The sequence below is a fragment of the Leptopilina boulardi genome, unplaced genomic scaffold, assembly GCF_019393585.1.
Source record: "Leptopilina boulardi isolate dan_hultmark-lab unplaced genomic scaffold, ZJU_Lbou_2.1 LbouV2_112, whole genome shotgun sequence".
NCBI lineage: Eukaryota > Metazoa > Arthropoda > Insecta > Hymenoptera > Figitidae > Leptopilina > Leptopilina boulardi.
Window position 1 is genome coordinate 4,166,635 of NW_026137655.1, and position 17,479 is coordinate 4,184,113.

General features: G+C 29.2%; 1 protein-coding gene across 9 annotated transcripts in view; it reads left to right on the forward strand.

Moving 5' to 3' along the window:
- The window catches only part of LOC127278798 (ensconsin), a 95,360-nt gene that overhangs the window by 25,295 nt on the left and 52,586 nt on the right, over positions 1-17,479 (forward strand). For 2 of the 9 annotated variants that reach the window (XM_051300749.1, XM_051300766.1), the window contains exon 1: positions 4,141-5,292. The exons of 6 other annotated variants lie outside the window; for them this stretch is intronic. In XM_051300749.1, the coding sequence (XP_051156706.1) occupies positions 5,091-5,292 (202 nt within the window). In that variant the 5' untranslated portion in view covers positions 4,141-5,090. Of the gene's footprint in view, positions 1-4,139; positions 5,293-17,479 lie in introns of those variants that run through there. One more of the 9 variants, XM_051300732.1, reaches the window with a different exon arrangement.

Here is a 17,479-nt window from a genome sequence, read left to right on the forward strand (position 1 = left end):
TGCGTGGAATTTTGAAAAGAATGTCAAGTGTATATGCGCGCTCATCAGGATTTACGTTCGCATCGATTACATGGAATCTTGTCGGAAGTGTTTTTAAAGCATATCCTTGTTGGTCCATGAAACTAACCGCAAGATCAGTATATAAATGCAGGAAAGTACGACCACAAAATAAACGAGCATCTTCCAAGCCACAAATTACTAATTCCTTTCTTCTTTTCTGCATTATCAATGTTCCCTGGGGGAGTATTATAAATAATTAAGTTAAAGGTAGTTATAATAATTCTGTCAGGTTTTTATACGTTATCTTCACCTTTTTCCATATATGTATAGTGTCAGACTAAAATTAATTTTACACTTCTCTCCCCTCTATTTTTTTTACTGAGTAGAAGAAAATTTTGTTTTACAAGTTTAAGAAATATTCCTTTTTTAAAGTTTAAAGAGTTAAATAATTTTAACTTGCATATATTGAAATGAAATTAATTATATATTAAACATTTAGAGTTAATTATGACTTGTGAGAGCTGAAAATTGTACTATTAACGGCGAGAAAGAAAAATAAATTCAATTACTTTTTTAATCAAAGCCATATGTCTTTTAATGAAACTAATCGAATCATCTATTCCTTAAATGTTTCGGATAAAATACATATACATATATTGAAATTTATTTTCCACGTGGTGCACTTTACTCACGCCTTGGCACAAAAAAATTAGCTTTGAAACATAAAAATTAATTTCTTTTCATTAATGCTACTTTTCTCTTCTCGTGTCAATTGTTATTGTTTACGTAATCATAGTGTGAGAATTTATTTTTTTTACAACCGGAATGGTCTTGGTTTTAAAAAAATAATAGTCACTTGCGTTTCCTGTCACGCGTTTTGTAACAATATTCTTCTAAACCTTATGGAAAAAGGAGGCGCAGATTGTTAAATATGCATATAGAAAAATTATTTGAAAAAGTTGGTCTATTATATCATAGTAAAAGATTTCAACTTGCGATATCAGGATACTTTCTAACCGTGTTTTAAGACGGAAAAAATTAATTGTGAAATTTATAACACGTGCGTATTGTCATACATATTTAAACTCGGATGTCTCGTGTTAAATTTCTTGTATTTATTAGCATTTTTTTCTTAAAGACAAAATATTTTGCTTAATGTGTGTTTTTGAATTTATTTAAATTATGTGGCGGTGGTTAGGACATTGCTTGAGTCACTTAATCCTTTTCACCGCTTACCTTATGACAAATGGTGGTATGGTGGTTAACTTTGGTGTTAGGATTGACTTTTGAGTCACAACTTGACTACCATGTACAGTTGAGCAAATTTGCTAATTTTATATTGCTCGACATAATTGTCTCAATCTGTATATAACGTTAGTCTATAGCAATTCAACTGAATTCCTTACGAGCATTTTAAATTTATAGATGACGTCGTCTTCGTTGTATTCTCGTTTTTTATTTTTTCAAATATTTAAATAAAATAGATTATCAACCCTGACTAAAATTATTATTTTGTCAGTTTTATAGGAAGTGAAAGAAGTAGAACGATTTAGAAACTTTTTAATAAGAATTTGTTAAAATTGATTCCTGTTAACAATAGTAATTGATGAGTTACATAAATATACGGTTAATGAGCTCAAATCGGAACTATGGCGTTGTATTTAGTGCAAAGTGATTTTCGTATTTATCACGTGTACGTGAGCAACGAAGGAACATACGTCTGATGGCCTTTCACGTAGAATAATGGATCTTCACCGGTCAGACATGATTTAAATTAATCCCATGTAACAGTGCTTCTTTTTAATGTACATTTCATATCCACTGTTGCAAACACCGTTATTTTCCAAGTCGCTTAACAAATCCAACACATGTAAATTTTTCATAAAATTTGCCCATCTATTGTTTCTGCAAAGAGAAATTTAAAAAATCAAAAACAAAAAAGTAGAAATAGATTCGTGATTAGATTACACGCGGAAAAAAATACGTATAATCACCTTTGACTCTTGAGAGAAATGCGGAAATATATATATATCTCCTGTATTCTAATTTCGAACACGATAATTGTTTAATTGATGTTGTTGAATAATTTTATTTCGAGAAATAGGGAGGGGAAAAAACAACGCTAAATTTACAGTTGTTGATAATCTATTTTTACCCGACTATGTTCGATATAATTTTTTTCTGCTAGGACGTACAGTGTGCTTCGCTTATGAAAGTTTGTTTCCCCGAAGTAATTCCAATGGAAAAACTAGTGTAAAATGGGCAAATAATGTCGATGGAGTTGTTGATACGGTTTCCTGAAACGATTTCAGGGCCGTAAAGCGAGTTTTGAAGCGAATGGCACTGCACGCAATTTCTTTCTTGGTTTGTGTCTCGTTTCTACAAGCTGCAGTAATACATATAGCTGTAATATACCTTTCCGGTTTACGACTCTCAATTAGTAGATATACGTTAGTCTCGTTTTTTTTTCATTCATGGAAAAGACACACAAGCATTAATATATACCAATTTAGGTCGTACTGATTTTTTTAAAACTTTTTCAATATTGACACATTTTTAAAGGGAAGATGAGTATTTACAAATCAGAGTTATCTTTATCAAGCACTTTTAACAAACAAGTAGCTTTTACTAGCCAAGTATTGTTGTCAGCTCCAAATAGTAGTAGTTTTATGTAACTGATGGTAATGTTAATTAATGACGTTTTGTAGCAGTAGATTTTAAATTAAATGTTTGGTAATCTGTAAAATTAGAAAAGAAGAATATTATTTTTATTAAATTGCGCACATTTTCTGAAAAGAACCATTGATATTCTCAGAAATGAACGACTCACCCATTATAACAATGATTTTAATCTAGTATATATGAAGTTGGTGGAAGATTATTTTTATTTGTGTTGTTCCAATCTGATAATCATTGCAAAGTGACATGATCGTTACTTTCAGTTTGGTTTTGAATAGTAGGTCATTAATTATCGAGTTAAACTGACGGGTGGAGTTGGTTGTCTGATGCATCGGACATTAGACCTCTCTTTATAAACTGTCTCTTCCGACGACCTCCTTCGAAACGTTATTCAAAAAGTATATAGACTTGATTATTCCTCCTGGGATGTGTATACAAACGAGAGCGATAGAGATGCATTCAATGACAGTAATTACGTTGTTGAAAAATTAACAATATTCATTAATGTCCTTATATACCTATTAACGTTAACATTTTTTTTAAACAAGTTCCATTTTTTATGTGAATATATACTTATATGCATATGGGCTTTCATTTGTGACACACTTTGACAAATATAAATATTCGTAATTAGGTGGTTATATTTAATGACAAGTAGATTGCAAGTCATTTTCAGATCGAATATGTAAATGGCGAAATTTCTGCTACTATTATTGTAGAAACAGTTTTTATTGATTAATATTTTTTTTTGTTATTATTGAAGGAGGTAGAAATTTCTTAACTGGACGTAAAAGTTTTTCTCAGTTTAAAAGCTCCTGTGTATACAAGTTATAACGAAACGGTGCTTTTATATTAAATACCTTACTGTAACTTTTAATGACAAGTCTACTTCCGCTATTCAGTGAAATCATCAAAGAATTCACTGTCAGTGTTATGTATTTAATTAGTTTTTACAGAATTGTCTTAGTGCATCCAGTAAGTGTGTGATTATTCGTTTCGGTTTATGAAAAATCTTTATATATATTATAAAATAACCAGGAATCTTCTAAGAATCCCATAATATAAGAATGCGATTTTAAAACGATCGCTTCTTACCATTTAAGAAACATTGTATTAATTATATTTTTTATTTCTTACTTATGAGATATTACATTTTCATAAACTACTTTGTACATGTTTGAGTTAAAGTATTTATAGGCATATTTGCTTGAATTGAGATTCCAATGTATTTTAATTAGGAGTTTTCAAAAATATTGGAGTAAATAAATAAATTTGAAATAGAAAATACTTTTCTTTTAAGTCAATAGTAAAAATAAAACTTACAGCAAGCTATAGAGATTTTCATGAGTTTCGTAAACAGTGATATAGGTATAATAAAAGAATAAAAGTCTTGCGCTCGTTGAGCACCGCGAGTCGACCCTCGCGTAGTCGGAACGCGCGCGCTCTACACACCAGTCTGCTGTTGACCATCGAAAGCGAGGGATCGTGTATCGTCTTTGCGTTTTCTCTCATGTCACGAGTTTTTCACTATCATCGTCAATTATTGACAGAAATTCACCAATTAAATTGAATTTTTCATTTTTAATTAAGATTAGCAATCAATTTCAATTCATCAAGATTATAATCATCCCTTTTTCTATAATCTGATTCATAATTTTCGTAAGAAAAGTACATACACTCTTCTTGAACTTGTCAAATAAAAAGTGAATCATTAATTAAAGTGAAGTGAATGTTAGAAAATTGTGATGCAAATTATTTTCAATAATTGAAGGTCGTTGAAAATTTTGTCATAGTGGGTCATCTCGCCGGTATAAATAACAGTAATGGTGGTGTACTTTCGAGGTCCTCTCAGATACTGATCGGCGATTCTTTTTAATACACGAGACATTTATATGTTTTGCCAGTGTCAACGACCGCTCGTTACAATCGATCCCTGTTCTATCGACTGCGCGTGATTTTTGCGTAAGGTTCTCCTTGTATATTGACATATCTTCCAAGTTGATTGACTCGCTGAGTCACAGATTGTTATTATTATTATTATGATCCCCGAGATAAATCAGTGTGCTGATTATTTAATTCTTCGAACCGTACATCCCGTTTCAAAACAAGTGTCTTTTGTCTACTCTGAAAGTGGGCAATTGTAAATAGACTATTAAGCCAAAAAGGAAAGTTTGTAAATTTGAGTTCCAGTTTAAGTTGAGTGACATGAAAAGTAAATGACCGCGAGTGTATCGTAAATGCAAAATTTTTAAAAGAAGAAGAAGAAATTGAAAAAGGGTTGAAGGGTCGGACCAGTTGAGAGTGAGCAAGATAGAGTGTACAACAAGTTGAGCAGAGTGTCGGAGATTAAGTCAGAGACGGAGCATGGTTCGCCGCGTGGAAAGGCGATTGGTGCCAGTAGTAAAGCAAGAATGTTGACGGCCCGTTCAGGGCCTCTTGGGCTCGGAGTGCCTCGAACCCTGGGGCCCGCCGAGGGTAGCGATCATCTTTTTCTACTGCCGGAGAGAGCTCTTGGTATGGACACAACCCACCTTCGACAGGACTTGGCAGGACTTGACTTCAACCTTCACCTCAACCTACTCCACACGGCGCCCAAGGGCAACGTATGGCTATGTAAGTTGGGCCTTTCAACAATGTCCCAACGCTCATCAAAATTAGTACATGTAGAGTTGCGATTCTGCATCTTTAAAATCTCAAAAATTGACGCCACTTTATTTTTAATCTAAATTATTACTCAGATTAAACAGATTCGATTGATCAGTGCAAGTACGTCAAAATCAATGAGACTTATTGTTAGTTCAATTCTAAGAAGCTCTTATTCAGTTCTGGATTGATTTTTATTGCTTTCTTTATTCTTCCATTGCACACTCACTAGATTTTTCCACTTTTTTTATATTATTATATTTTTTATTTTTATTATACCTAATTTCAGTAGAATTATTTTCATTAACATTCTTTTCGTTATAATAATAATAATAAAAAATTATCAGTAGCTGATTTCGTAAAGGAAATACATTTAATTAAAGTGTCTGTATAGATTAAATTTATTTCATAGATAATTAACTTTTTCCAACAATTTTTCATTATTTTTCGTTTCTTAAAATTTGGATTTTTTTTATTGTTTAAGGGAAAATGTACTTTTTAAGAATAGACAATCGCGGCTAAAATTGCTGTACTATACTTGGCAAAACTTTGCACGGGAATGCGACCTCGATTTATCAAGTGTCGCATCGACCTTCGCCTCTCTTATACTACGTATTTTGAAATCTACAGATTTCCTTACTTTATTTTCCGGAATCCTTCACTCAAGTGGGTGGTCCTTTTATGAGTTTCACCATTGGAATGAAACGCGCATATCGACCAAGTTATCTTATAGATGTAATTCTATATTGTCCTCTGTAAAAATTGTCAAAATCCTTGAAATATTCTCAAAAATTTAATGAGTAATCAAATATCACGTGCGTAGATGCACTCATTTTACGTTATTGGTACTTTAATTTAAGACACTTTCCAAAAATGGAATAGTTAATTCTTTAATGGCCGTTTTAATTAATCCTATCTACAATCAATGGTAGTTCTCAGTTATTGTTAATTTTATTGATTCATGATTGTTGATTATATAGACTTTTTATCTTACTTAAAAAATTTTAATACGCATCAGTTTGAAAACTCAGATTATTTCATTTCGAGGTAAACTAGTCTATTTTCGTATAGTATAGATATTTTCTCCTTAAATGAGTGTCAGTGCTGCTGTGTGATTTTTTGTATAGTTTCAAATTTCCTAATACGAGGAAAATAGGATGTTCCTTGAAAATTAACTCGGCCGAGTCTACAATCGATATTGTTCTTGGAAAAAAGATGAAGGAAAAGAAAGGGGATGCTGTGCATTTACAGATCCAATTACTGGCTTCAAACTGACTTGATAGTCACAATTAAAGTTTCACTAGGATGTTTCTGTTTGAATATGTAGATCAAGGCTTGTTCTATTTATGTACTTTATTGCAAAAAAAAAAAAAAAAAAAAAAAATAGATTTTAAATTTCTCTTATTTATTTGTATTTAGATGAAGTAATTTTATATTTTATATTTTACTATGTAGTGAACAGGTTACTATTCTTTTTATAATCTTAAAATTTTGTTTACAATTTTGTTTACAAAAAATAAGCTTGATGTGTCCATTAATTTACATTTTGTATTATAAATTGTTTGCTGAATTTCAAAGAAATGAAAATAATAATGGGCGTAAAGGTGCGGTAAAAATTTTATTTGATGGGTATGACTGTGACTGCGAAGTATTCTTATGCGTCATCGGATTACCGATACATTTGTCATTGAGGCATGAAAATATTTTCCTCTCGAGTATAATTGTCTCAAGAAAATGAAAAGCGCAAACAATTTTCTTTTTTAGTGAAATTTATTTCTTCATTCAAATATTCTGTTTTTTCACATTCTAAAGTTTTATTTTCAAATTCAAAACTAACCAGGGAAGGAATATTTGTATAAGTTACATAAGCAACAAAGATTAAAAGTATTTTAAAAAAATACACATCACAATCGAGGCATGGCCGTTTGTTAATTTTAATGTTAGATGCGAATTTCTACTGCAAAAGTTAAAATCAGCATTATTTGGCAACTGTCCGAAAAATGTCGCAAGAAAACGACAGATTTATCTTGATTTTCCTATTTAGACTGGGTTAAATTCCTTGACATCGCATATTGTCAATACTGATTCATTTTTATTTTTTTAGATGATATTGTTGTATTTTGTTGTGCCAGTGTCCTTGTTTGTTGTCAGTATCAGAGAAATTGATTCTATTTTTAGATGAATCGTAAATCCATTACATTGAGCCCGAGAGACCATATCGATTTTGTCATTTCCATTTTATTTCATTCCGAGAGAAAAGGTCCTTCCTTAAACTTGATATATACTTTATTTGTCAAACCTTTACTGTCTTATTTTTATATTAACCAATTTTTTATTTTTGTAAAAGTATAATCTCAATTTATGTAATTGAAAAATGTCCAAGACACGCATTAAATTTTTATAAGCAATTGTTGTTGGATCATTGTTGTATTTGAGAAAAGTATATTATAGGGTTAAAGTGAGATACTGTGAAGCTTGAGTCTTTTCAATACTATTCGTCATTTATTCCAATCGATTAGTTACTATATTGCAAAACGCCGCTATAGGGTGTGAGGTAATATAATGACATTAATTCAATTTGTATAACATCAATGAATTTACACGGAAAGAAATGCTATCGAAATTTCAGTCATAAATTTGTGATTGAGAGTTCTGGTTGAATTGGTTATAAGACTTTTAAATTGGCAGGTAAGTTAGGTTATATTAGCCATGTGAAATCTGATTCAGACATCTTGCTCTTTGGAAGTACTATTCGTTTGGTTGGATTACCCGAACTGTATGGCAGTAACAGTGTCATGTTAATTCAGTTATGCGATGACAGAAACAACAAGAATTATGGCAGTAATAACGAAAAATTTCTTTCAGTGTAACCTCTTCTTTTTGACAATACCTCAACAATTCTTTAATATCTTTTAAATAAGGTCTTGATCTTATACATTATCTTTAAAAGCTAAATGATTGTATTCATTATAATTTTAGAAAATTCAATTATTTTTAAAATTTTAAATCCAATTTAAAATCTTGTTTAATTGTTACCAATTTTATGACATAGTTATTAATTTTTGTTAATTTAAAAATATTTTTAAATCCACAGCATTCAACAGAAAGTTGTTAGCCTTATATTGTTAAAAGTTTCAAAAACAGTTTTAATATATTTGATTGATTTAGCAGTTTCTCTTTTCAATATTTATGTAATATTGAATATATTTTTCAAATAAATGTAATTTGTGTTTTTGTGAAAAGAGTAAATTTCTATCTGTCCTCGTTATAAAAAATGAAGACAATTTATGAGTTTTTGGCGTGTTTAGCACCCAACGAAACTAGCGAAAAGAACAATTTTAATTCGTGAAGCTGCGTTTGATATATAAACTGGGGCAGTGTGCCAATATAATTTAACAAATGTAACACAGTAGTTATAATCTGTTTTGCTTCGGCAACTATGTAAACAGGCGTGTTACATTTCGTTTTTTATTGCTGTATGCTGCTAAAAAATTTAAATAACCGACAATTCTTCTAATTAATTGATTTTAAACATTAAATTAACAATTACAAATTCTAATAATTATCATATTGCTAATGATGTTTTCTTGTTTGTTTCAGGTGAGTATAATGCAATTCTGAAATTTATTTCGTCTTCTCAAGTCTATAAGTCGGAATAATGTGAGTAAATTACAATCTTCATATTAAACAAATTTTAAGATAATTATTTCAATGGAAATACTTGTGTAAAATTAAAGCATCATGTCTGACCAAAACTGACTTTCACTACTGATAGGACTTTTACAAGAATTTGGAAAGTTCAACTGACTTATATTTTTATAAAAAATGTAAAATTTGATTGAATTTTTTTAATTAAAATTTTGGAGTCCAGGGCGATAAAGAAATAGTTTTCTATTTGTAGTAATTCATAAAAAAAATCTTGAAGAATCTTCAAGTGTTGTGTAAATTTTGTGAATAGGGCGCGGTAGGTCAGTTGAAGAATCGATAGGCTACGTGACGCCCAAGACTCTGCATCCTTGAATGCAAGTAAAATTTCCATTAACTACACGAGTATCAATTTTTTGTCAAAAAATTCAATTGTGTACCATAAACATGATAAAATCTACAGTGTTTACACAGAAAGTTAAAAGGCATTAAAATAAGCTGCAATGCTTCTTATTTTAATGCCTTTTAATTTTCTGTGTAAAGAAAGAAGAAATATATAAATGCATATGAAGAAACATATTAAACAGAATTTCATGCGCATTTGTCGATTTCTAATCATCCGTATATTTTAAAATTCATCGATACATCATCAATGAGAATTGCTGAAATCAACCTTTACACCCCACAGAACAATTCCTTTAGTGCGAGAAAATACATCTTTAGAAATAGCAATTTTAGAAAGTACATTTTATTTCAATCAAGGAATCACATTCCCTTTTCATTATATATACATACACTCTAGCAATGCGAGAGATCCCATCATAATAATAAAGATGGTTACTTCTATTTTTTTGATAATGAAAAAAATTGTGTAGATATTTTCATTATTCGGCAGCCATATAGACGAAGAAAAAATAAATCCTTTTACTTTCTAGGATTTATGTACGAGGGATGTAAAAGAATTATTTAAAAAGTAGTACTAAATCTTTTATATTCTCGTTCTTCTTTATTTTGAGAACCATTATAAGGATTTACGTAAATATTTCCTGAATGGTAAACCACTGATTCCGCTTATCTTACATAATGAATGGAATATTCGGAAAAAGTTATTGCGTAACATTAAAATTGCCATATAATTATTTTAATGAGATAAACAAATAAAAAAAATTAATTTATATAGAGTATAATGAGAAAAACCAGCATTTTTGTGTAAATTATTATGACTTGTTAGAATAATTAAATTATTATTAACATATAGGTATAATTACAAAAGTTAATTATATCTATATTCTGTTTCTAAAAAGCAGGTCAAATAAATTTCTTTTATCATCTGTTGGATGATTTTATAAAGTTTTGAAATATTATATCATTCTATCGATCAAAGTAATACTGAATAGTTTCTCTTTAACAGGGTTTAATAACGTTGAATATATAATCACTATTATACATTCGATAATCGGATCGATTTCATTGTTGACAGCTAGGGATTGTAAAACTCGCTTTAAAAAAACTGATCATTTCTTTTTTAATCAGACAAATAAAAGAAAACAAATCCGTTACATGTTAATGAAAGTGAAAATTTTAAAATAATGTCGGATTTTTTTAACAACAATGACGTTAATTAATTCAAATCATGGTCAACACTTTCTCCCAAGTGTTATAGAGGGTTTATTATCCTTCTACTAATTCAATTAGCCTTTTGACCCCATTTACCAAATTCTTATCAAACATCTTGAAGGTTTTAAATCAACTGACAAGTCGCCGAATCTAAATGACGATCTTAATGCTAGTAGAATTCAATTTCACTTTCCAACATCCAATTGAAGAAGAATTTTCCTCTCGATACGCGGCAAGTCTTAACGATTTGACTGCTTAATGTTGATGATTTTTTGTTCAAAACATTATTGCTTCCTTATTTGTAGGTTCTATTAATTTGGGATTATCACATATAATGCCAAGATTTTACGGTAGCTTATTACAAATGTTTTAATAATGAGGATAAATTATTTTTTCATAAAAGGTTTTGCGATATCAGAAAAAAATGCAATTTTACGTAAATTAGAAGGTAAATTCGAAAGTTGACTCACATATTGATGAAATCAGCTTCAATAAATGCAAAAAATATTTAATGATTCATTGCATTAATTAAGTTTATGTTTTTGTACCAAGTTAATTTAAAACATTTTTTAAAAATATAATATGAATACGATTAGATCTAAATAATTTTAATATCTACATTTTTGTTAAAAGAATTTTTTATATTTACACGTTTTCCTCCCAACCCATTTAATATTAGTAGTTAAAAAAATAATCTAGTAGGACATTACATAAATATTTTAAGTTTTTTAAAGTATTTATTAAGTATTATAGTTAAGTGAATAAATTTTAATTTTAATTTATTTACCTAAAACAACTTTCATCCATTCGATGGAAGTGTATATTTTACAATTATTATAAAGTGTGTGCATTTTCAATAACGATTTCCTAAAGTGTACATATATTTTTATGTAGTAAATGTAATTCCCAGTAACTCTATCCTATATAAATTGAATGAATTTTCAATATCGATTTTATGAAGTAACTGTATTTTCAATAACTATTTTATGAACTAGCAAAATACATTTTTTTAAGTTAAAAGTGGGAAAGTTCTCATTCCATTTAAAAAATATAAAAAAAACACTATGGATCCAGTACTTTCTATAGTCACAATTCATCAAATCTTGACATTTACGTTAACGAATTTTTCTATTCTCAAGCAATTATCTGTAATTTTTGCAAGAATAACAAGAATAGAAAGTGGAAATTATCTTAAACAATTTTTATGAAGAGAAATAAATTTACAGAAATGATAAAAAAAGAAAGATAATTACATTTTGAATGAAATTATCACTAGGCTCAAAAACGTAGCATAGTTGATGCAATCCTTTTTTTATACATTTTGTAAACTTGGCAAAGCAACGATTGTTTGAAATTATTTATTTATTGTAATTATCAGTTACAATTATCTAAACTTGAAAACCATAGTATATTTATAATGAATGGTAGTAATAATTTATGATAGTTGTAATATTTGATAATATATCCCATCAAAACCTGCAAAAGAGAATGCCCTCGATTTTAATATATTTCAACGACCAGTTGTAATTGACGTTAAACAATTAAATATTGTTACAAGATTCGATCGCGAAAATTAGGTCGAGAATTATTAAACGACCACATCCGAGTCCACACCTCATATAATAATCTACAAAGCCGTCTTGTAGAAAGCTGTGTTATACCGAAGGGAAAGCGCTTATTTCCTTTTAGAAAAAACACGACTCATTTGATAATTGAATAAAGTCTTCTTTGCGAATAGTAAACACATAAATATACATTTAAGCTTATCGACGACAATGCAAATCTATTGATTAAAGTAAAGTTTAAATTTCCTTTTGAAAATTATCATAATTTATAAGCCTGTTTTGATGTTCAGAGTGTTGAAGCTATCCAACATTAGTTGGAATTATTTTTCATTATGGTTTAAAATTTGTATTATCGATGGTTTCAATTTCAATACTAGAAATTGATCGGTGAATAATATTGTAACTGCGCTTATTTGTGAGTGAAAATGCAATTTATCACTTTCTTAAACACGTCAACAAATATCAACCTTGATCGAGAAGCAAGATTTTCCATAACTTGAAGATTAATTTCCGCTCTATTGATACTGTTATTTGTGTTACATCGATAATAAGATCGTTCAATCATAAACAAATCTCCCTTATACATATAGGATTGCTCGATCATGTATATCGATTGCATATCAATTATAAATTGCTTTTCCCAAAGAAACAAAAAAGTTGTATCTATAATTGTTGTAGATGTGAAGAATGTAAACACGTGTTTCCGGTTCCACTTTGTAATAATAAGATCTCTATTCCAGTTAAACTGCAGATCATGCCAACTGACCTTTTCACGTATAATTAATACACGTGAAACCTCTCTTCTTTGGTACCTACTCGCAATTAAGATTTTTAGCTGATGAGTTCCAATGTAAATAAAAAGTATCAACTCTCACGATATCTTAGGCAAATTAGTAAGCAAACTTTTTCACAAGTCTTGACATCAAAATTTATTAATATTATGTTCCCATGATTAGAATCTGTATACTTGATTAATAAATCGTCTTTTCATGTGCAGTTTATATCAAAAATTATAACAAAATAGTATCTTTTCGTTTTCATCAAAAAATATTGTTCAGTTTTAAATAAAATCCATACTGGTAAATTATAAGTGATATTTTTATAAAACTTTAATCTTGATGTTAGAAGATTTATGAATTTTGATTGGATCACTTTGAATCAGGTATATAATTAACTCATGTTGGATTAGTCACGCTATAGCAGAATCCGTGAAATCACAGGTGGAATTATTTTACGCTGTATGTATTACTTTTAATTCAGTTTAAAATTAAATTACGTAATTAAATATTACGATTAATGAATTGTCACTATGAATTGTTTGAAAATATCTGAACGCTTCCATTATAGGTTTTTTGTCATTTTCTGTTGAGAGTCTATTTTTGTATTTTTATTCGTGTCACTGAAATCACTTAATTATTCAGGAAAAGGAAATGACAGAAATAACAATCGTGTAATATAGGTTGAGAATTGACGAGGTCAGTAATTCATATATATCGTCGAAAGTGAAATTAACACGTTATAATTATATAAATAAAATTTTCTTTTTTACAATTATAGTAAAAAAAGTATGCATTTGTACTTCTCACATTTAAAATAAAAAAAATAGAATTTGAATGAGAAAATATTTATATAAAAACTAGAATTTTTTGTATGTATTTTGTACCCTATGGGTATTTTTATTAATTACACATTGTTTATTGGTAATTATATTGAGTTGAACAAGCGGAAAATAATATTTGAGAAATGTTTGAATAGTCCTTGGAAATATTGAAGAATGAGAATTATTATATGAACTCGGTCGTCTAATTCGCGGCAAGGTAACATTTCTTAAAACTTGACATACTTGATACGATACTGGTTTTGAGTCGATAAAATCAGCATTTATTTGAAAAATTTGCCTTTTATTTTATTCGTCAGAATTGCAAAATTGAAAAAATCTGATACGCTTGTTAAAACCAGTTTTTGTCGTTAATTAGTTTTCTCTGAGACATTAAGGAAAATTTTATATTCAAAATTTATAATACACCGGCAAAAATAAATTAGACATCAAAATACTGCCACATGTTTTATATGGTGGCTTTCTATATATCAAATAAAATATGACAGTGGTCTGCGTTATAAAGTTTATGCCACTGGTTTCATGTCGAAATAAACATTTCTCTGGGCAGTCGAGCAATTCAGTAATATACATATATAAAATGATTTCTTTTATAGGGGGGCGGGACACTGTCTTTATATGTATAATATATGTGCTCCTCAAGAGTTAATTTCTATTACGATAATATAATAAGTGATATTTTTTATAGGGTGCAGTTCCGAATAGCACATACCTCTGATTTCGATAAAACTTGGTATCCCTACGTAATTTGGTGCGCTGATTACGAAAATCATAGTGAAAATTGGCGGAAATTTAATTATCATGGTAAAAACCATAAAAAACACCATAAAATCATGGTTTATTTCGATTATCTCGTAAAAAACAAAAAACTTCGAAAAAAGTTTTAGACGAAAGTTGTAGATCTCTAAAAAACACACATTTCATGTTTTATGCATTTTTTACCAAAAGTCATTATTTTTCGAGAAAAACGCAAAATAGTAAACACGGCCTTCGGCCGCGTAAGGTACTGCTCGCTTCTCTTTTTAAGAAATCTTGGCGAGAGGGGGTGGATGTGTCCGAAAGTAATTTGCAGAAATTATCATATTCACCATTACTCAGGATCCAACGAATTCCGCAAAATACTTTCGGCCATATCCACCCCCTCTCGCCAAGGTTTTTTTAAAAAGAAAAGCGAGCAGTACCTTACGCGGCCGAAGGCCGTGTTTACTATTTTGCGTTTACCGCTGCTGTAGACTCCACCCCACAATTTCTGCAAATTACTTTCGGACACATCCACCCCCTCTCGCCAAGATTTCTTAAAAAGAGAAGCGAGCAGTACCTTACGCGGCCGAAGGCCGTGTTTACTATTTTGCGTTTTTCTCGAAAAATAATGACTTTTGGTAAAAAATGCATAAAACATGAAATGTGTGTTTTTTAGAGATCTACAACTTTCGTCTAAAACTTTTTTCGAAGTTTTTTGTTTTTTACGAGATAATCGAAAAAAACCATGATTTTATGGTGTTTTTTATGGTTTTTACCATGATAATTAAATTTCCGCCAATTTTCACTATGATTTTCGTAATCAGCGCACCAAATTACGTAGGGATACTAAGTTTTATTGAAATCGGAGGTATGTGCTATTCGGAACTATATCCTTTTTATAATACATAATGTCATGTTTTATAAAAGTTGAGAGTATATTTTTCTAGTTTCTCAACCATGGAAAGTGTAGCAACTTTTTCGTGAAATGCTGATTCTTGGGAAACATTCTTTCATCATTATATTCATGTCAAAATGAATAATCTTTTTCTTATTTATATGTATATATATAAAAATACGACAAGGGAAAATATTTCTCTTCTTTATATTATTTCCATTACCCTTGTAATTGAGACGATTATTATTTTAATTTTGAATATGTCTGTGAAATAAATAAAAGTGAAATTCATGAATTAGAGGGAAAATGAAATTTATCTGTTTCTATAATAATAAATATGTAGCCGATAACTTCCTCTTTCAATGATTCTTGTTAGAGTGATTTCTTGTTTGAAATTGTAAAGCGGTCTTATTAGGATAAAAAAGAAAAAAAGATCATTTTTAAGTACTTGATTTATGAACTCTTAAAGAAGATTATTGCTCTGTTTGACGAGGTTTATAATCCTCTAGATGTCTAAATTTTTTTACTGATAGTCATCGTTTATTGTAAGATTATTAATGAGAATTTATTTTCGAGTGGGTGATAAAGTCTATTAATTGCTTATTAAATTACTAATATAGTGATGCTACTTTTTCAATCATGCAAACACACGAGAAAGTAAAAGTATTCAGTAGACATGAATATGGTAAATGGTAGGGATAATATTTTCATGTATTCACACAAAATTGGATTAGCAGTTCTAAAATTTGAAAAATTAATTCCAAATTCCAAATCAGTGACTTTGAAACATTTTCTAAATTTTTAACCAAAATTTGATATTTTTCTCAACAAAATAAATATAAAAAATATTTCATTTCTGCTATGAAGAAAGATGCCGAATTTTATAATACTTTATATCTTAGTATCCCGAGTGAGTTTTTTTCATAAGTGAAAAACTTTGAAGAAAAATTTAAAGCTCTATCTAATAATTTCTAAACTTTACAATTTTTAAGTTTCATCCATTTGTTTATAAATTATTGAATAGGTTTAAATATACATTTTTGTTTCTTCGATCTGATGTATGCATTTGAAAAATAATAAATTATATATAGTTCTTTTATTTTTCTTTTTGCGACACGCTCGTTCGAATTGCATGTAATGAATTTTATTTCTTTGTTGCAGGTAAGTGTTAGGAGCCAAGCAGTCTCTTTGCATTTTGTGGGTGGGTGAACCATTATCAAGGGGAAAAAATCTTCTCTCTCTCTCTCCGCACACTTTAAGTTTGTTTGCGTGGAGGCGAGATAACCACTCGTATATATTGTACCGGCAATGAAGATCTACCCTTTCTCATTTGGTATTCAAAATGTCGTGCGTGAATTCTATATGGGCAAGTGCTGTGTCACCTTTTAATTTTCATCTTTGAAAAAAAAAATTTGCACTGTTTAGTAAAAATTTGCAATTTAATTTCAAGTCCAATCAATATGTTTAACATCACTTTGAAAACAGATGAAACAAATTTCTTCTTTAAAATTTATTACAAACTTCTATAAAGTTTAATCGAAAGTTTTATAAAATCAATTACCTAGGGCAACAATTTTTTTATTTGACTTTTATTTTGAAAATTTCATTATATCATATTTATTTTAATGATTATACAAGCATTTTATCTAAATTATTATTACCAATCAACTATTTTTTTTGTTTTAGTTTTCTTTTTTCTTCTTTACTCTCTGTAGTAAGAAGAGAAATCGAATAATAAATTCTTTAATTCATTCGTAATCTGTTCATATTATTATTAGAAATGGAAAGTTCCTTTCGTTTCTTGGACGATTTTCGATCATGAATTGTACTCTTAACGAGCGAAGGCATGTAATTTGTCGAGAGTTTAATTGAACCAAATTCGCTTACTTGAAACTAACAAACTTATGCAGGAAAAGTTTACCGCGTGATTTCAGTTTAATGACACAAGTGGAAACTAAAATGAAAAAAATATATATAGTTTACTTTTTCGATAAATTATTACATACTTAAAATTGGAAAATCATTTCGATTGGACTTGAATCTTTTTTTATTTTTGTTGAGTACAATAATTTTTAA